The sequence below is a fragment of the Mycteria americana genome, chromosome 8 (assembly GCF_035582795.1).
Source record: "Mycteria americana isolate JAX WOST 10 ecotype Jacksonville Zoo and Gardens chromosome 8, USCA_MyAme_1.0, whole genome shotgun sequence".
NCBI lineage: Eukaryota > Metazoa > Chordata > Aves > Ciconiiformes > Ciconiidae > Mycteria > Mycteria americana.
The window spans coordinates 3,147,136-3,168,717 of record NC_134372.1 but is presented as its reverse complement, the minus strand read 5'-3'; the positions used below and the strand labels follow the sequence as shown (position 1 = coordinate 3,168,717).

The following is a 21,582-nucleotide window of genomic DNA, read 5'->3' as shown; positions in this document are numbered from 1 at the left end:
CTCAAAAAGAACGGCCAAGCTACTCCCACAACTACAACACAGTTAATTTAGTTCAGAAAATACAGAAATGTCCTTTTTCATGTAAGCTCAATGTAAGCTCTAACTTCAAGATGAACTGAAATTCCATGTTATGATTTCTCCACAAATCAAAAACCAAAGTGAAACCAACTTTGCTAAGGTATCATTTGCAATTAAAAAAAAAAAAGTTAAAACAGTTCTAATTCTATTCCATACAATAGAAAACTAAAGACAATAAATTTTTTCCCCCAACAAAATTCGAAAGGAATTATGTGCAACTGGAAGATTCAGGTTTTGCAGCTTTTTAAAACAGAAATAATCATTATCGGTTTTATCACAAAATAGATTAATACTGTTGCTATATGCCCAGTAGTTAGGAAAAAGCTACTATGTTCTGCTGCGGGTTGTTCAAGCACAGTATTTTTATTGTGTAACAACAATTTATCAAACTACTGGAGGTTGAGGGAGGGTTGTTTTCTTTTCGGTTTGTTTTACATAAACACAGCCATGAAATTCAGCTACTGTCAAGCTCCGCTCTGCTTATGTTGCAGCATTTGCTAATTCAGTAATGGCAGTAAACAATAATGCTAGGGAAAAGAACACTGCTTGTAACTAAGGTCAAGCTCTTGGCACGATCATTCTGGTCCATCAAGCACTTTACAACAACCGAACACTCAGAAAAGGATTATGTTCCAAAGACAAAACCCACCCTTCTAATCCTAAAGAATAAACTACTCATATTGACAAGTCAATAGGTCAAGTTGAATTATTTCCTGGTGCGCATCATGGGATGTTTTATCGATTATACCACAACAGAGCTCCTTCAAAAAGAGGAGGCGTCATATGGTTTTTTCCCCAGCCATAACCACCACATTTTAAATACACCAATTTTTAACATTCTTCTTAATTAACATATCCAATGTGTTTTAGAAACACAGATTTTAACTTTCTGAATGACTTATTCCATATTTTTCTCTAGAATACAAATGTGTAGCTTCTCTATCATTTAAGAGGTTTGCTGACAGTATATCTCACTAATCTGCCCATTTTAAATCAAGGCTTCAGAACAGTGTTCATTCCTAATTGTCTTGTAAAATTACACAATGAAACGTTTAGAATAAACAGAAACTCAGCCCTGAAACCATTCACCAGGGAAGGTTGTTAACATCCACTAACATCAGTAGTAACATCCACTAACATCAGTAACAGGCAACAAGAAAATATCATTAGCAAATACGTAAGCAAAGATGCACGTGGATGTGTCTAACCGATAGAAGGTGGTAACGTACGACATTTGTCACAATTTTTTTTTTTTTTAAACTAAAGACCATTAATCGACATTAAAGTTCAACTATTTGCTTTATTGGTTTATTGTCACAGAATTAGTCTTAACTAGTTCAGGTGAATACCTTACGAAAAATTAAAAATAGCCAGAAGCAGCGTGCGTGCACATCCAAGGGAAAGAAAGAGAGAGAAGGCACGGGGAGGAGCAAGCAGCAGCGCAATGGTCCCAGAGTCATCTCAGTCTGCTTTGAAGTGATGGTTAACGTCTTCGTGGGAGTTGTAGGTAACCAGCAGTTACTTTTTTTTTTTTTAAGAAATAATTTCAAGCATTAAATTCATTAATAACAAGCACCGTGACAGTAAAAGAACAGAATAATTAGGTTTTGGAGTCACCTAGTCATGTCTAGTATCAAACCTGCCATCTTCTACTTAATAAATATTTACATTAAAAAAAATTAACAGTACAGCACTTACGAACGTATGAAAATGCTTAAGAGAATAATTGATTTCAGTAGCAAAACGTAAGAGGACATCTGGAAATGGAAAAGGTTAAGTTGAACAAAGCTTTGGAAATGGAGGAGACACAATCCTGTTTGGAAAGACAAGAGCAAGCTTTCATGCAGAGCGTTCTTCCAAAGGAGAAGGAACACTTCTGTGACAACAAACTATTCAGACAAGTCTTTCTAGTCAGACATTTAACACCCACCCAAAATATGCTGTTCCTCAAAGAGGAGAGCTCAGAGAACTCGTACATCTAATTCTGGCAGAGATAGGGCTATCTTTTCTTTTGGGACTAATCCACCCTTCGCTGTGAAGCCAAGGACAAGTGGTAGTGCTTGCAAGACCCATCATTCCTTCATCTTTCAGCACTGGTTACCCAACTCAGCACTTCAGACCACCACATTCCCGCAAGACCATGACCATGGAAGTCACTTCACAGGGCCAGGTTTGCTCCCTGGGGAGGTCTGATCGGGCAAGCCCATGCCAGCTGGCCATCAGCACCTCTGCTTACAAACCATCGCCGCAGCTTCTCCAACCGTAAACACGTCCCTAAACGTTAAGTCCTCTTGATGTCATATGTGGTGAGATACGGAAGAAAAGCGGGAAAGCTTCATTAAGGTACAGCATGTTACATGTGCTTTAGTGCTTTCAAGCAGAGAGTGGGAAAAATAATCCAATTAAGAATTTAAACTAATACAAATACTGAAAGTGTGCGAAAACATGAAACTAATGTAAATTAAGCTCTACTTACAACACAGTAAAAACTACGTCAAAGGACATACTACCAAAGGTATAACCATTAAAGTTTTAAACGATTCAACAATTACAATTTTTCTTGATCTGCACATTTAATCACACATATTTTAACAGGGTCTTAAATTTAACATCATTATTCTATAGCTTCCCACTGTTGGAAGCCCAGGAAAGTCAGTACTATAAACTACATTAAGCTTTTTTTATTTATAATTTTATTGTATGCTCCTGTCACTTAATATGCATCTATCACATCTGCATCATTAATTTTCAGACACTCACTCACTGGCTTGCAATGCTGTCATGGGAAAAAAATGTCTTCCACATACCAAAGGCAGCTTTGTTTACCCTTGATTTATGGATGCCTCATTTGCAAGAAACCTTGTTTTCCTCCTGATTCACTGCTATTCATAATTAAAAATGCTTAAGCAATTGCATCATGTGAGAAAAGAACGTAAGTTAAACTGGCAGATCGTATACCAGCCACTAATGGGTGCTCAGGCCATGGATCAGACTAGAGCTACCGAAACAAAAAAAGACCCAGAAAGCAAATAACACTGTTCTCAGTCTCGGCTGTTTCAGTCGGTTCATCCGTCCCTTTTCCACTGCATGAAGGGCAACAGAGCTGGGGAAGGGTCTGGAGCACAAGGCTGATGGGGAGCAGCTGAGGGACCTGGGGTTGTTCAGCCTGGAGAGGAGGAGGCTGAGGGGAGACCTCATTGCTCTCTACAACTGCCTGAAAGGAGGGTGTAGAGAGGTGGGGTCGGTCTCTTCTCCCAAGTAACAAGCCATAGGACAAGAGGCAATGGCCTCAAGTTGCATCAGGGGAGATTTAGACTGGATATTAGGAAAAATTTCTTTACTGAAAGGGTGGTCAAGCGGTGGAACAGGCTGCCCAGAGAGGTGGTGGAGTCACCATGCCCGGAGGAGTTCAAAAAACGTGTAGATGTGGCACTTCGGGACATGGTTTAGTAGGCACGGAGGTGTTGGGTGGACGGTTGGACTAGATGATCCTAGAGGTCTTTTCCAACCTTAATGATTCTATGATTTGCTAATACAGAGAAAACCCTCCATGACTGCAGAGACGAACTCTACAATCTTAAATGTGCAAGCACCTGAGCATACGCTTGACTGGACTGACACAGGGGACAGATCAAAACTGTCCACTGGAGAGAGCCTTTGATATCCGAGAATACTTTAGTTTTCAGACACATGCCCACTCCCCAAAATACTGGCATTTTAACACAACCTAACACTATACAAGAAGGAAATACTTTAAAATTTCTTTAAGGCACTGGAGCTGTTATAACAAACCTTGCTTTTACAAAGCAAGCAACCTACCGAAGACTCCAATACATTTTGAATATAATAAAGTAGTTCTTTAAATAGGACATATACAAACATTTTCTAAGCTTTCTAAACACAAATGTTTAAAAATGCTTAATATCCAGCTGTTAAGCGACCTGAGTATTTGGTGCTGAAATACATCCAGAATTTCAAATTTAAGGAATGGGAATCACATTTAACTTGAGAACTCCTTGAGATCAATATGCTGAAGTCATTCGTTACTGACAGTATCTCATTATGCAACACTCAAAATACAGTACATACTTTAAAGGTAAAAACACAGCCTGTCGTGAAGAGCTTTCAGCCTACAAACAGATGGAGACTGAATGCCTTATTATTTGTTTGAACACTAATTAGCAGGCATCTTCAAATTTACAATATCCTACTACATCCTGAAACAATATTTTCAGATATTTCATGCATCAAAGCCTTCAATGACGAGATGACAGGCACTTTAAGATTTGTTCTGTATTTTCCAGGACCTACAAAATCATGAAATTATCCTGGCTGTGTAAGTTGGTACCAATAACGCACATAGTTATCTGCGATCATCGATAAAGCTATCTGCAGTAATACTTGGTACTGTATTACATGTAGGACTGGGCTAGGACACTGATATACCAGTTTATGAGTATAAGAAACAAAAGGTTTGCCATTTTTTTGCAGGTATTTTGTTCTTATGCATATACTTGTCTCTCAAACTGCCTGTCTGTCAGGCTGCTTTTCGGAACATAACGACGAAGGCAAATTGTACTTTTTGCCACTGCAAAGAGAACCCCGTGACCCTGCACATCCAGTAACAAGGCTGGATTTCTCCAATGCAAAAACATTTTGCATGCAAATGCACAACTTGGCCTGGAAAAGACAAGTTGCATAAGAAATGGGCATGTTGGTTGGTTGTTTTTTTAAACAGATCAAAATGGGCTTGGTTTTTTGGGGTTGGTTTTTTTTTTTTTTTTTTTCCCCACAAGTCAGGGCTTACCCTTCATTTGAAAAGCATTTCATTTTTCCTCTCCTCAAAGAGTGCCTCTTGTGCTAAACAGCTGTTCCAGCAAACACCCAGGACATCTACTGCAATGTAGCTGCTGTTCAGATCCAAGATAAAATCCATGCAGTTACCACTGAATGTACAAGTATATTATGAATGGCTTGGAACAGCCATTAGTATTATTAAACCCCAACCTGAATACTGCAAAAATGTAATTTTACACTTAAATTCCTTGTCATTGCCTAGGAAGTACTAAAGAGGTGAAAACCCGCGTAGCTGCACGATCGGCAGTAACACAGCCACGCTGACTGCGGACAGAGAAGGCAGAATATGCCCTTCTTACACTGCAGTCGTGGCAGATGAGCGTAATCGACACCGAATCCTCACGGGAATAACTTGTTTTTCTGGGCACCTGCACGGAGGTCTTAATTCCTCTAGATTTTTCTCAGATCGACCATCATCTGAAGAACTGGGCTGCTGGGGAGTCTCTCGGCTCCCTTTCTGGAGCGCAGAGAGTGACAGTCAGCACGGAACCGTCAGGAGCCCTTGCAGCAGTTTGCAGCATTTCCCATTGCATTGCACACTGCTGAGCAGCCCCAAATGCACTCTATTTGCAAAACAGAGCAAGGAGATGGGGGAAAAAAAGTTACATGAGCACAGACTAAAAGTTTCAGCAAATGCAGGTGGTGGGGTTTTCAAGATACTATATGCTGTGCAAGTCCTCAGCATTTCAAACTAACTTCATTATAAAAATATTAGAACACTTAACTTCATCAGGAAATGGTTTAAAGGAAACCTGAAACCACAAGATACATGGCTGAATGCAAAATACTAATTTCAATTAATGCTCAGTCATCAAAAACCATTTTTGCATTAGCTCTCGATAATAATAACATTTAGCAGGTTTATCTCTTAAGCTTGCTGAAAGTTTTAATTGGGAATGATTTTGGAAGCTGCATAACATGCTACACAATTTGCAGGCTCCAAGCTCAAGATGTCTATACTAATTACTTTACACTCCGAACATGATGACACTTTGAGGCAGCCTGTATCTTACCTACCACTTTCTGTGAAGCTGTGCAGCTATTCCAGGCCATGTGACTAGACAGTCTTAATAAAACTGTATTTTAGATATAAACAAACCACACATTACCCTTTGCTTCCAATTTCACATCTCTTGGACTTTTTTAGTTTAGCCAATTAAAAAAAAAAACCAAACCACCTATTTCTGTGGTGCAATCAGCATCCCTTGCACTCTATAAAACCTCAACAGGGCAGCTGTTGTAAGAAAACTACAGACAGAACAAAAGGAAATTACTGGGGGGGTGAGGAACAGTGGAGAAGATTATTTGGTCATTTAGTTGTGACAGGTCTGAATACAGTCTTTTTTCATTATGTACTCTTTTGGCTTTCTTAGAAGATGGTTCCATGCCAAAAAAGATGCACCACGTGCTCTTAGTTTGCAACACCTTCCCAGCCCTTATTCAACGGCAGCACCTCCAGTACGAGGAACTGCACTTTGGGAGACCGGGACACACGGCCTCTCACCGATGCGCTGCCTCTTCTCGCACACGTTCCCTTTTCCCTCAGAGTATTTTCATCACAGCACTAGCACTGCCAGAAGAATTTCAGTATGAACAACCATGTCTGAATTAATTAGCTTTACAAAATACATTTATTGGTAGCATTCCCAAGTTGTATTACAGTGTTAGTTTACTTACTGGCTGTTAGGCAATGCTACAAGTTAGAGCCACCACTTACAGAAATACCCAGGGAAAACACCACCTCATCTAGAGCCACAGATGCACTGAATAACCACTGCTTCTTATCCAGCGGCGAGTATAAAATCTATACGGTCTTGATAAGCACAGGGATGTAAGCCTTGAGCTGCCTTTTTGAAAGCAGAAAAATAATCTACAACAGTGAGTTGCAAAGAGCTTTCAAGTGTGAAGCAAGCACACATTGACAGAGTATTATCCTAAGACCTCTGCAATTTTTACAGTCACACAAACAGTAAGAGATTTAAGTTACAATTGTTTCAACCAGCATCACAATTCAGAAACTTATTGGCAACTGCAAGTTTGTCAAAAATTATGTTTAGTGTATGCCAGCAGTGGACTGGCACACACATGTATCTAGACCTTGGCCGCTGATGGAAGAAAAGCAATATTCCACACTACAGCCGGGATTCAGGTGGCAGAGACTGGGATGGAGAGGAGAAAGAAGAGGAATAGCAGGGGCTAAGGAGCGCTGGGACAGGGCTTGGACACAGCAGGTATACTCTAAGCAAAAAGCAGTATTTAAGAAAGTTAAATCTAGAAAGGAAGGATCAGCGGGAGAACAACGCCAGTATACCTTTTACTGGCAGAAGCTGGGAACGCAGGAGCTCTGAGCCGCTCATTTCCTTTTTCAGCAAATGGCACAAATTCACGAGAGTTTGCAGAAAACAGCACTACAGGTTTTAGAAGTAAAATTAATCTGGTTTTAGATGATACATTCGAGGTATAAATATATTTGAAAAAAAAGTTACACACATCAAAATTTAAAGATTTCTAAAATACAAGAAATTTCAGTTCTGCAAATGGCAAGTCTTTAATCCTGCATTCTTATTTACCAACGCTGACGGTCCTGTAAAAGCACAGAATTTTCTGTGCTTCTGGTACTTGAATAGACTGAAACACTATTAACAGTCACAGTAAGTTTCAAAATATATTAAAATAGTTATTCACAAATATTAACTTAATACAAAACAAGCTAAAATACTTTCAACCCAAACCGCTGTTCGTAATGCAAAACTGGAGTTCCTCTTTGATTATGACAATTTTCTTGATCCAAGCATTTGTATCTTCTCCTTTTACCCAAAAAGAGAAAGAGAAATGGCTTCTTGAGTCATTGACACGTCTACAGCTCTCGTGAAAAGATACCACAATATGACCATGAGTCCATTCTGGATAAAGTAAGTGTTTTTAGCCAAGAAATGCACAACTTGAACAGGACAATGATTCCAATTTTCGCCACTTGTGAGATCTTGGAAGGGCTGTTCATGAATTTCTTGGAAGAGCTTGGAAAAGAGAAGTGTTTGTTTTTAATAAGACTACATCTTGAATGTTTCAAGACTTTGTATTTTTCCCTTCGAGGTTCAATTCTCACAGCTGTAGGAGGCTGTCATCCACATAATTGGCTTCAAAAGTTCCTCCAGGCCCTTGATATATTTCCTATGGCTAATCTTGCTGTGAGTAATCTCCTTCAAATATCCTGTTCACATGAATTATCTTGATTAACAAGCAAGGTTAACACAAAAACTCTTTAACTTGCTGACATGATTTTCCTTCCACAAAATCCGTCAATCCTGTTCTTTTGTTCCAGCCATCACTTTCATGTTAGACGCAAATTCTTCTCCTACTATGCCAAATCTATTGACAAATCCATTCTCCAGGCAATAGGGTAATCAAGGTTATGCCATCTTTGCACCTGATATAACTGATCAATCTGCTTCTTCCCTTAAAAATCTCACAGGGCTTTTCTCATCATGATCATCAGTGTCAGAATATTGAACAGATTTATCGTACCTGGATGCAAGTTTTACCTCTCCAATTTTTAAGCCAATTTCTGAATTACAGCCTGCATACAAATTCATCCATGTTGAACAAAAAGCCCTTCTCAAGCAGAGTGAGCCACAGCTTACACCATTACTCATTCGAATACTTATAGAAAGTCACTAAAGCAGTGACTGCCCACCTTCTTATGCTTCCGTGGGGCTACGCCTCTTTCAGGTTTGAATCTATAGAATATTTTATTTCAAGAAGATCTGCAGAAGAAAATTAAGGTTTCCCTGAAATTCTGTTGACTCCGAAACTACCGAATGGTAGACAGTGGATGAAACAAGGCATGCAAAAGAACGAGAGCTTAACCAATGTCTTAACCAGGTTAAGTTTACAGTTGTCTAATAAAGTCTCCTCCTACTTGTCAAGGTAATCATGGGGCAGATGACAGAAAGAGCACAAGTATTGTAAGGAGGTACCAGGACACAGTCAGTAAATCACTATCACCTTCCAGTCTTATTTATGGAGACTGAAAGTATCTCACTAACAATCAATTGTAACAGCAGTTTCTCATACAATCATTAAACAAGAGTTGCTAGGCAGTTAGTTTGCAACAGAATCCTGAATTTTGAAGAATGATTGCCAAATAAAACAGATTAAAAAACAACAACTTTAGAAGAAAAGGGGGCCTTAAAACCCCCTATTGCCCAGGAAACCAGCTTCCTCTAACTGAAAAACACCAATATCCTGCTTCTCATGTTTTACAAAAAACTATTCCAGTATTCCTGGCAAAAGAACCCTAAGATGTACAGTAGTTCTTTAAATATGGAGCATTTGTCAAACGCTCCAGAGGACAAATATAAAATTGAAATTACCACGTCAACAATACAAGGGGATAACTGGGGAGTGGGGGGTGTTACAAAGTATGCACAAGGATTGAGTTTCAAACTAGAATCCACTTGCTAACTATTATCTGTTTTACAAAATGCCTCTGTCTGCCCAGTTCTTCCAGAATGACAATTACTCAAACCTGGCTCTTGACCTTTTCGAAGCACTAGGAGGTCTCCAGCTTAAAGCCTAAATTCTCATCCTTGGTAGTTATCACCTTCCTCACATTAAGGATTCTATTTTGGTCCTCATCCATTTTTCCCCAGGACATCTCAAAGCCATCATCAGTCTCCTGCTCACTTTTGTGCAGATGACACCTGCCTCTAACCTCGCTCACCTCTGCTTATGTGTTGACACATTTATACCATACTCAGCAAATGAAACAGCTAGGCTTTATCTGATGCCAGTGTCTGAGCAGCAATAAGCCTACCAAAAACCTAACTGGCTGGAAGGATGTCGCCATTTCCTTCAGCAACCTCAGAACACTTCAAGCGTGGTTTTCTTTTAATTCCCTACACTTGCCTACCACTTTCCTGTTCTGGAAATAAAAAAGCAAAGATAAATCAGTATGCCAAACAATGTACTCTTCCATAAAGTTTATTTCACTAATATCATACAGGTATAAGATCATATGCTCATGAGGCATAGAGAGCATGGCATCAAGTTCTTCATCAGACAAAGATGAAACCTTTGCATGGACAAATGTCCTTCATATCCTCTTTTAAACTCATACAATTTTTTTCCTATTGCAGTAAATAATATTGCTAAAGGTGGTCAGGCATTATTTTCTAAAAATCAAAGCACAGAGCAACACCAAACTGCAGCAAGAGATTTTGCTTAAAAAAAAGGCTACACACAAAAAACACCACAAAGACAAAAAAAACCCCACCAAACACCAACCAACAATCAATTCAGGTAATTATCTTTACTATGTTACCAATGTTGAATAGAAAGTTTTCAAAAATAAAAAAAAAACTGTACTTCAAAGATGATTTACACCTAGTGGTACACTGTGGGTCATTTCCACTGTTACAGCTCTAGCAAAAGTAAAAAAAACAGAAACAAACAACTTATTTTTGTTTCCTACCAAAAGAATAGCTCTGTAATACCTGAGGCAATGAGAATGAAGGCAATGTTGTATTTCCTTACACATGTGTATTTAAGCCTCCTTTCAGAATGACTCACAATCAGGAACGTGGTTGGGGACAAGGAATAATGCATACCATTAAATATTACTTTAAATGCAATGAAAATGGTGCTAATTACAATTATAAAAGAATACTGCTAAATTATCCAAGGCACTGTTTCATATGAAAATAATCTGTAAATGATTGGTGACTGTGCAGCTCCCTCAACTAAAAATGTTATATGAAGTATTCAGCCAGGGAAAGTAACTGAAGTTTATCCCACTGTTATAGTGCACTTAAAAAAAGTAACTAAAAAAAATAAATCAAGAAAGCATTATATTGTAAATTATAAATTGAGGTTGGACAATGCGTGTGTTTAATTTGAACGAAATGGAAAGCAAACTGCTCTTCCTTCCCCTGTTCTCGTGTCCAAGCGGCGATTGTCCTTCCCGACTCGTGTGCGTGGCCCCAGCGCCCCAGGGAGGAAGCAAGGGGGAGAAGGAGTTTACAGGTGGCCCCGGAGTCAAAAGCATTGGGGGAAACAAAAAGGTTCAAAGATTTTCAGCATCCTTTTGCACTCCTTATCTAATTAACAATAATTTTAGTTTATCTAATTGTACGTGTGTGCGTTTCTCCTTCAAACCTTTAGCACATCAAAGCTCCTCTGACATTTGAATTTCTCATTTCTCCCCCCTGCTGCAAAGACACGGACAGGGAACAACGTGGCTATCCAGCAGAGGAGTGCATTGCCTTCCTTTTCACGGGACCTCACTACGCGAGGGGACAACACACCCCAGGAACCACTCCATGTACACTGTAACCTGCCAGCAGTTTCATCTAACAGAACTCTCTGACCCTTTCACCATCTAGCAGCTATTTTTCCTCATTATCCATAATAAAACTAGCTGTAATCTTGTGAACTAGCAACAAGAGATCTGGTTTGCCTTTTTTTTTCTTTCAAATTTGAGTGACGTACAAGGTCAAACAGAGTATTACAGGGGAGCAAGGTCCAGCTCAAGTCAAACAACATGCTTCAGTGAAAGCATGTCACAACGTTCACTGCGCTGCAACTATGAGATGCGGTCAGACCCCTGTCATATGCTCTCTGTAACCGATGCTGATGGCCTCTATTCTCTTGCTTCGCACAAAAGCCATGTATGCCATTAAATACAGCCTCCAACCAAACGGTGGAAGCTGTGTGATCTACGGTCGTATTTTTTGAGACAGGGAACTCTATACGAAACAGTTACACAACAGGAATTATTCAAAAGGGCCCTCAAGTTAACAAGCCAACTACAAATTCTCTTAAAAATCCAGCCAAATGAGATTTAAAAACTATCAAGTGCAGTACTTCACACAGCAATTTCAACGTGTAGGAAAAGTGAAAGAGAATTTACATGAAATTACCAGAACATTTCTTCCACTATCCAACTTTAGAAAAACAAAATAGCGAAGAAATGATTTTGAAATTGTGAAAAATTTACAGTAACATCAACATATAAGAAAGCATTAATTTAAAAGAAAAAAAAAATCTTGCCTTACCTTAAATAACAACAACAACTTTACATACCTGCAAGGTGGTAAAAACATGGAATCCTTCATGAGCACAGATCCAGAAAGCAGTATATACCAGCATCTTGCAATAGTTTCCGAGCTGCAAGAAAAGAAAACATTGATATCTACTTTCTTCTACTTGATATCTTCTTCGGTCTCTTCTCCCAAGTAACAAGAGATAGGACAAGAGGAAATGGCCTCAAATCGAGCCAGGGGAGGTTTAGACTGGATATTAGGAAATTTTTCTTCACTGAAAGGGTTATCAAGGGTCATCAAGCATTGGAACAGGCTGCCCAGGGAAGTGGTTGAGTCCCCATCCCTGGAGGTATTTTAAAGCCGTTTGGATGAGGTGCTTAGGGACATGGTGTAGTGGTGGGCTTGGTAGTGTTAGGTTTACGGTTGGACTCGATGATCTTAAAGGTCTTTTCCAACCTATACGATTCTGTGATTCTTCTTACAGCAACTCAAAAATATATTATCCAAAATGTTACTGTAGTAAAATAATGATCTACTACCCTGCCAATTTGATATGTGGACAGGAAACCTAAGAACGCTACCAAGAATTAACTTTTTTTTTTTTAAAAACTGTCTACATCCAGAATGTATGCTGTACCTTACAATTTGACATGTAATTCAACTTAAAAATTTCTTTTATTAAAATGAAATTATTAATTTTCAGTAAAAACATTTCATTCCAAGGAAAGCGTACATAAAACTACAAATACAGGAAAGATTTTATTCCGTGCTAAAGTCGATTAGCATTTCAACATGGACAGGAACGTTACACGGACCTGTCGAGCCTTACGGGTAAAATACGAGACTCATAGGTTTGAGTCCTGCTTTGCCATCCCCCACCTCTGCACTTGCATCGCATGCACATGCAGCATTGTCTCCCACTGTGCCACTCGACCCCAGAGGGACGCACGGGGGATCTGCCAACCCTTCCAACCCACAGCTCTGCACAGAAGTTACCGGGTTTTACTGCAGTCGATTTTGCCTCTTCCTAGAGCGCTGCATTGACACTTCCCAGCTACCGCCTAACATCCCCCTCCTCTTCCAGCACACAACCCCACGCACACACATCAGCCCGGTACTAGAACAGGTCCGTGTCACGCACACCCACCGCACGAATGAGGTGGCATCTCATTCATTTAGACTCATGTACTGGAAGGTGTGCCTTACACAGAAGGCTAGTATTAGCTTCAAGAGGATAAACACACCATAACCAATGCTAAAATATGAGGGGAAAAAAAAGTATAATTGCCTCCCAGTGGGCACCTAAAAAGAACTCTATGCTAAACTACTAATTCTAGTAATTTAAAAGAAGAGAGAGTGTTTGAGCTCCATCCCTCCTCAGGATACTCCCACAAAGCAATGAGATTCCTGACAATGCAGCCAGTGCCAGGGGAAGAGTGCCACCTACTGAGTTGTCACCACAGCTCCCACGAACCAGAGAGGTGACGCTACCTGCTTTTTAATTGATCTTGCGTGCGCACAGACGCACCTCTGCTGTCCGTGGGAGCCGTGCTGATAATTCACGGGCACCTTTCAAATGTCAACACTGTACTACTGTTACAGCCGCCTCCTGTCAAAGCTTTTAACCAGTCTGGCCAAGTTTAAATGTTGTAAAGCCTTCTATTCACAATTACTGAAAAAGCAAGCGACATATGACAACATGCAAAACAGTGGTTTTGTTTACACTTCTACTGAACAAGTCCAACAAGTGATATGTACTTACCAAAAGAGAACTTGGTTGCCCTTGTACCTCTCATAGCGGGCACTTGATGACATTATTCTGAGGGAGGAGCAGAAGTTTAATTTCAATTTTAATCCCCAAAGATCATAAGCCATTAATCACCACATTTCAGTAGAATTGCTTTAAGGCTCTAAGACCTCAAAATCAACTATTTTTTTGTTCTAAACAAAGGATGTGCTTAACCATAAAATTCAAATTATTACGGCGTTCTTCATTATCCAAATAGATAATATACAGCATGTTCTCTAAGTGTTTTAAATCACTCCCACACATTGGAATTACCCATAGCAACAGAACTGAAGGAACTAAAATACTTCCAACGCACTTCTTGTGCTTTGTTGGCCTTCCATTTTATGTATTCTGAGATCATCCGAATGTCTGAAGCATTAAAAAGCTTTTGTAATCCCGAGTTAACATAGGGCACTGTCTACACAGTCCTTTGTAGACAAATGGGAGTAAGCTCTGCCTTCATTCTCAGCAAAGCTAATTAGTTTAGATTCCATGCCACATTATTGCAATGACTTAACTCAGCAATGGACTTGGCCAATGCTCTGCCACCTCAAAGTGCGGGCAGACAAAAGCTTTGCTCATCTCCACAAAAATACAGTCATAGATACCAGTTGTGCTAAGCAACACTAAATAGGTCCACAGTACTTTACCTTAGCTGATGTTCCCTGAAATGTGAGAGTATGTCCAGTCCATGAAGGAAAGAATAGATAGTATTTAAGTCCTAAAAAGAAAAAGAAAGAGAGGGGGGAAAAAAAAAGGGACATGAGCAACTTCATTCACAGCATCTAATCACTTCAGCATTACCATCTCACATTCTGCAATAAGTCACACAGACTTACGAGACATAATTCTAGAGACAAAACCCAAATTAGTACATAGGTCAGGATGCATGCAGACTTGAAGACCCTGTCCACACTTAAGCTGTGGAAGTGAAGAGAGTGAAGTCCAACTGATGTATAAACACTTACCTGAAAGGGATTTATTAAAAATATCTCTGAAAAATATTATTTACATGAATGGATACAGCAGCAAGCAACATGTGGAATAAGCCAAATAGGGCAGTTCTATTCATCCAAGGTCAAAAACTGTTGAAACCTTATAACACCTCTTTAAAGAGGGAATTTTGCAAAATTAGTTTGCTAACAGCAAAGAACCCTAGTGAAAACCTAAACCACATAGTCTAGCCACTATATATGGTGCAGAGAACCACAGTATCTTTTCACAGTAAAAGTGTTATGTTTAGAGAGGAAAAGCTATTTCATGTCCACTCAGACCTAGCTGGTAGCCCTACTACAAACTCTACTCCATCCTACTGCCTCTCTAACTCAGTCAAGTCCTTGATCGGAGGGTAACATTCGAAGTTACTCCAAAATACTCTTGGGCAAAGATGAAGACAATGAAGTTTTAGATTTGCCTCCCACCTCCTGCTACCAAGATCAGCATCACATCAGTGCCATCCATCAGCAACCACAGAAGCAAACAACTTTTTTGAAGCAACAATATTAAAGCATGAAGATTATGTCACTTTAAAAATTGGACTTTACATGGAAGCTGTAATTAAGAGAGACAGCTGGTTAAACTCCTCACTACACAGAATCCTCTTCAGTCACAAGAATATCTGTGCCTATGGTGCAGACCACATGCTAGGGAAAAGCCCACTAGGACTATTCATCATTTAACTTACTATCCTGAACAGGTGGGCTGTTAGCATTAAATACATGCACACAAAATCATTATATATCACATAGCAGTCTCTCCAGCTAGGCCTTGGAAAATATGTTCTGAATTTAAGTGCTGCATTTATACAGTGTTTACAAAAGATAAATCAATATGAATGCTAGCCTCAGAATTTACAATGGATTTACTTTAGAAAAGTTCTTTGGCTTAATAGTCAATGTTTAGAAATATAGCGGATATAGACTGTTATATCAAATGAAAGGTCATACGTAATTGCAGGCCATGTAAAACCAATAAAACTCTGATTTTTTTTTTTTTTTAAATGTCATTACCAAAACCCATGAAAATTAAACAGAAGGCCTGAATGCTTAACACATACATTTGTAAAGCACCTGTTTCACACAGTCCAATCTCGTCTTAATCCTCCAGCTGTGAATTGCCACAAACTTGATTTTCTTAGTGGAACACGCAAGAGCACTAGCTATGAATCAGACTCCAAACCCACCACTTGCTTGTGGTGATCAAGCTTGAACATCAAAGCCTGTACGAGACAGCTACCTAGAGCCAAAGGGTCACTCCAGGTATGGGACCAGCTCAGTTACTGAGCTCTCCCCTTTTCTGAGCAGGGAACTGCCTCAACTTCACCACCAGAAAATTATGTTAGGCACAAGAATGCGGCCACAATATCCTCTGACTGTATCGTGCCTTATTAGTTAATAGTATCTTAGCAGTTAAAGAATTTATGGAACAACTGAAATAGAACCCCTGTGCTCCACGTTCTTCCTCCTCCACCCGGAGGTCTGCCTCTCCCAGTCCGGACGAGCACTCAGGCAGGCAAAGGAAGGACGAGCAGTGGATGCTCTCAACTCCTGCTGAAGCTGGGCGACCAGGCAGCCGGGGGGAGTTAGTATTTGGTGTTACCATTAAAGCTAAATTTTCCAGTCTTCGTAACTCATTGCGTCTATATAGAAAAATATAGGAAATGTAGGAAAGCCTACAAAATTGAGACTACGATCTATCAGAATGTCTTCAAAATATGTTTTAGATTAGCAGTTCTATTGTGACAAGTTACAGAAAATTGTAAAGCAGAACAAAAGCTTATGTTCATGTTTAATCACAAAGTTTTAAGTTGTACATAGGAAAAATGACCACATCCTTACTTGAGAATTATTCTCCACAACTCCACAGAGCACAGCCCCTTAGCAGGTTAATTCAGCACGGGCTGTCTGCGGCACTCCAGCTGCAGCCAGACTGACCAAACAGGACTACTGCACCGGCCCACCATGCTTATTGAGGAGCTTGATGAATAAACAGTTGGTAAATGAAAGAGATAAATATTCGCTTAAAGGGATCCATGCCTGGAAAGCATCCCTCAGCTCAGACTTTGGCTGTTGAGATGTGCGGTAGCAGAAAGAAGAGCCGAACCAGAGCACAGAAAAGACAAGGCAAAGCTTCCTACTCCCTCATCACAGCAGCAGGCATTTAACTGAAGCGGGACAGTACTACTGCTTCAATGTTGATAAATGAAATAAGAAACATCATATTGTTCACTACCCAGCCAGGTGATATTGATATCAATGATATCAATTGAGTCAGATTGATAACAAGCTATACATATTAGCTACTCATGCATCAGCTTCTATAGGCGTTTTTAAATCAGGATCTGTAATGCTCTCTCTAAAAATAACTGCCTTTTAAAGCAATCACCTCTCCTAATTAAGCAGAGCAGGTGATTTTGTCTGGTGGCACCAAGCACAAGAGCTAACTCAGAGATCGTGTCTCCCGGGCACGTCTGCGGGCTGCCCCTTTCCTCCGGTGTGCCGAATGTACCGATCCAGTGTTTTACATCTCTTGTGGCAATAATGCTTTTTTCATTTGTTTAAATAGATTCTTTACAGACAGCCAGGTGAAATTCCTCCTCTTCCTCACATGCCACTTCAAAGTCTAACAAGGGAGGGTATGTGCAGCTAATCTAGCCCAGTTTTTCCTGATAACATGAAAATTGCTTATCAGTCGTACTTTGCGAAGTTTTCTCCATTACTCCCATCTCATTTAAGATTACGTGCTTATAATAGCACTGAAATTACGTTTGCAAGACTGCATTTCGAGGCTTGTTTCCTATTTTTTGCAAGCGAGGAACACAATTTTAACCCCATCGCAGTGGAGGCAGCAAGGGCCGATGACAGGCAGGTGCTGTGGCCACCTCGCAGACAGACACTGCCAGCCCGGCAGTGCCACGCATCCACAAAATCCTCCCTCAGAGATTAAAGTGTTCATTTCTCTAATTCAAGGTTTATAAAACTGAAAACAGGATTAGGAGCTGTTATTTTTAAAAACAAGATTTATGTTGCCACACCACTTATAAACAGCAGACGAACACATAACCATAGTACAAAGGGTAGAGATTATTTTCACAGATAGCCACTATGAAAAAAAAAAAAGGGCTATAAAAGGACGATGCCAAAGGGAAACAATCAGCGCTGCAACTGCGGAACGCAAAGTATTTGCTGAGAAGTTACAGACCCTTTCCATACCCTTCCCTATAATCTCTTTACGTACTTCTTTCTGCCAAAATCCAACGGAACCACAGTTATTGATGAAAAATAATTTCTCCATGTGCTCTAAACTATGGACCAAGGTCAACATTATTTTATTTTTTAATCTTTACCTTCAGAACTTTTAATCAGCTGATAATAATAGGTGAAACTAAAGCATGATCTCTGCTTTCAAATGGTATGCCCACACATATTCTTCAATCTTTGACAGAAAACTACCTTGCCTAGGTTATTTCAGGAGAAATTAACTCCCATTTTCTATCCAACTAGCTAAAAATGCAGCTCCAATGAGCCAATGCAAGGAGGGGAACTGGGCAAAGAGCAGAGGAAAGCAGGCAGGAGTTGTTAATCTTGCTAGGAAGGAGGTTTTCTAGACTACAGAAAGCCAAAACGTGAACACTGTGCCTACAGCAATCCTGCACAAAGCTGCCCAGGATGACTTATTTTCTTTGCCTCCAGTTCTCACGGCACCGAGTTCACAAGCGGAGGTGTTCTCAGCTGCTACCTCTGTTCAAGAAGTGGAGGACATCTGTTTCTTCGTATTCTTCATGTGACAGAATACGCTGTATAAAATAGTGTGTGCTTAAGCAAAAGCGCAGAAATCAAGGGATCGCTCTGCGGATGGCACTGTTATCACCAAACCCGGCCACAAGGAAAGCGTGGCCCAGCGCCGATACGCCAGCAGCCCCCAGCTCCATTCAGCAGCAGCTTTTATCATCCCTGACACACACATCCTTCCGACAGAAAGCTTAACCAGCTGCTAAACCAAAGGTGGTGTAAAAACATGGAGATTTTAGTCACAATATAACATTATATAAATCAGCTTTCTTTTATGGTAACATCCTCATCCCAATATACTATGAAGTGAGCCACTTGAGTATCTAGACCACTTCTCATTTTCCCTGCCAGATGCTAACGCATGTAATTACCACAAGATGCCACAACTGTAGAATAAGGGAAAATAAAAGAAGCACCAGTAGCATCAACTGAAAATTCATCACATGAAAGCAAACCAAATAACTACTACCATCACTCATTTACACCAAAACACTTTTATTTGAAAGCAATTTGCTACTTTTTTTTTTTTTAAAAAAAGGATGGTGAAATACTAATTTCTTAGTTGCTAAGATGTAACTTTTAAAAATAAAGAAATAAAGTCAGCCAAAAAAGTCATCATGAGAATATAATCAAACCTCAAAATTACTGGGGAAGTAGTGATCATCGTTAGTTTCATTATCAGCATCTTTTTAAAAATACAACCAAGATCTGGATGCTTCCGAACAAGCACAATAGCACAGAAGCACCAAGCGCTGCTGGAAGCAATCCTCTCCTCCTACGGCCACCTCTACTTCAGCAGCACGCCAAGCAACGCAACAGCCTGTGTACCCTTCTATTAATCCAGGAAACTTGTTGAAGCATAGATTACTAGTGTCCTAAGGCTAAAGTGATTTACACAGCCACCTTTGAAGTTTATTTGAGTTAACTTTTAACAATTTAATGTCCACTCTCAATAAGGAGTTTATCCCTGCCTCTCTGTCACCTGAGCTGATGAGCAAAGTCTGCGAGTGTGTATCGTTTCCTTCTGCTTCACTCTTTCCTCTCCCCATCTTTTGCCTTTAATACAGGAAGCAACTTTACAAAGCTCAGAAGGATCCAATGGAATAACGGTGGTCTCTAGTATGGAGTTCTGAAGACAAAGTTTTCCAACCAACAACAACAAATCCAGCTACTACAACTGTAATAATTCACATGAACCACATTCACATATGCCGTAAGCCTGCAATAAGGGCCAAGACAAATTCCCCTGCAGTGTTAAAAGTTGGCAAAAGCAGTGTGATGCTCTGGAATGAGGATGAAATGATTGTATCAAGAGCAACTTTGCTCTTGATAAACAGAAAATGAGAACCTGATGATTTACTTGACATGACCCCAGCCAGGTGTTCCAGTAACACATGATTATTTTAAAACACAAAGCAGGAAATTTGTTCTATTTCTAAGGAAAATAGAGTAAATTGTTCCAAAATGACCTCATAGTTGCAAATTCTGATAAATTCATGAAGAGCCATCCTCAGCAACTGCACTGAGGTATCAGAGAAACTGAAGAAACCATAAATCCCCGCAGACTCCCTTTAGCACCGCTCGGTATGTTATGTGCTTCGTGTCATATGAAAGGGGTCCCCGCACAGCTGCATCCAGCCGCGGCCGCACTGCACTGACCGTGGGGCAACTGCTCGCTGCAGCGGGGCCGGGACTCAGTGATCCAGTAGACTCCTTCCAGCTCCTGGATCCCCATGGGCTTGGACTTCATAGATGCCCTAGATCCACACTGAACAATAAATGAGGGGTCTCAGAGAACACAGACTAGTAGGTACTGCTCTGTCAGTCTAGAGTTTTGCACAGGGAATGAGAAAAGAGCAGAAACTTGCACAGCAGTACCAGCACTTCAAAGCCGCACATAAGAAACAGCTGTGTCAGCAAGTTCCAGACAGATTGCTCTCACATGCAAACCTGTCCCAAAGAACTACGCAAAACCTGTCTCTCAATTCCACCCCAAACACATTAAATTCCTGTTGCAAGAACATATGCTTGGCTTACTTGAGGCTCCCCACACCCAACCCACGCGGGCTGCCAAGCCACCCAGGATTCCCTGATTCACACACAAGAACCTGCTTCTTACGGAAGGGCTAAGGATGGCTGATGGGATTTTGCATTCCTGCTTTTTCCAAGGTAAGACAAGACAGCTGCCAGGATGCATATTTTATATGCTTCAGAGCAAACAGAAATGTTAGTACCTTCTAAAGATCTGTTACAGATTCAGCTGTATTACAGATAATATACTTTAAAAGAAACAGACATACATTTCTGCCTTTGAAACAACAGTTAAGCCATATGGTAACAGCTTCCCAAATTCCACTGACATTCAAGACGACCATCAGGTACGAAATCTTCCAGGGAAAGAAGATGCATGGCTGAAAGCTGTCCCAGCCTCCTTATTTGTTTGTTACAGAGAGCTGCTTCTTTCTCTTCAGTGCTCTGACCAGAAAGCACCAAGCGGGAAACAAGGCTGGAAACAAACTTCAGCAGAATCAAGCGTTCACTTGGTATCAGGACAAGGATTTTGGACACCCTCAGACAGTGGCTGAATTTCTCTGTATTAAATTTGTTATTTAAAGTGCCTAGATTTCAGTAAAGCAAACAGAAGTAATTCTTGGAGCACGGAGAGCAGGTTGTGTAAGCTGTAAATAGGAGGCTCTCCTCCAGCCTGCTGCCATTACTTGCTTCACAGTGATTCAGCAGGCTCCTTATACAGATTGAATGCATCTTTTATTATGAATCCTGTCAGGCTCAATAAAGACTTTGTCACCCTTAGGGGGGTGTAGCTGAAGAGAGGAAATGTTACTCAGCACGGTTTATGGTTTTCATTGCTTCCCTTCCTGTTACTTCATCGAAGGCTGGAATCTGCGCTGTTTCCTTTATTCCCTGTTTAAGGCCAATTGTAAAAATAGTACTCCCAAATTCTTTCCTGATAATGTAATACCAGAAATAAAAATTTCTATATTGCCTAAGTTCTCTGATCCACGTT

At 40.2% G+C, this 21,582-nt stretch overlaps 1 protein-coding gene across 4 annotated transcripts in view; it reads right to left on the bottom strand.

Annotated features, from left to right (window-relative positions):
• RAPGEF6 (Rap guanine nucleotide exchange factor 6) overlaps positions 1-21,582 on the bottom strand; it is a 138,498-nt gene that overhangs the window by 96,508 nt on the left and 20,408 nt on the right. For all 4 annotated transcript variants that reach the window (XM_075510124.1, XM_075510120.1, XM_075510122.1 and 1 more), the window contains exons 3-5: positions 14,418-14,488; positions 13,741-13,797; positions 12,019-12,102 (exon numbers count right to left, since the gene is read on the bottom strand). In XM_075510124.1, the coding sequence (XP_075366239.1) occupies positions 12,019-12,102; positions 13,741-13,797; positions 14,418-14,488 (212 nt within the window). The remainder of the gene's footprint in view (positions 1-12,018; positions 12,103-13,740; positions 13,798-14,417; positions 14,489-21,582) is intronic.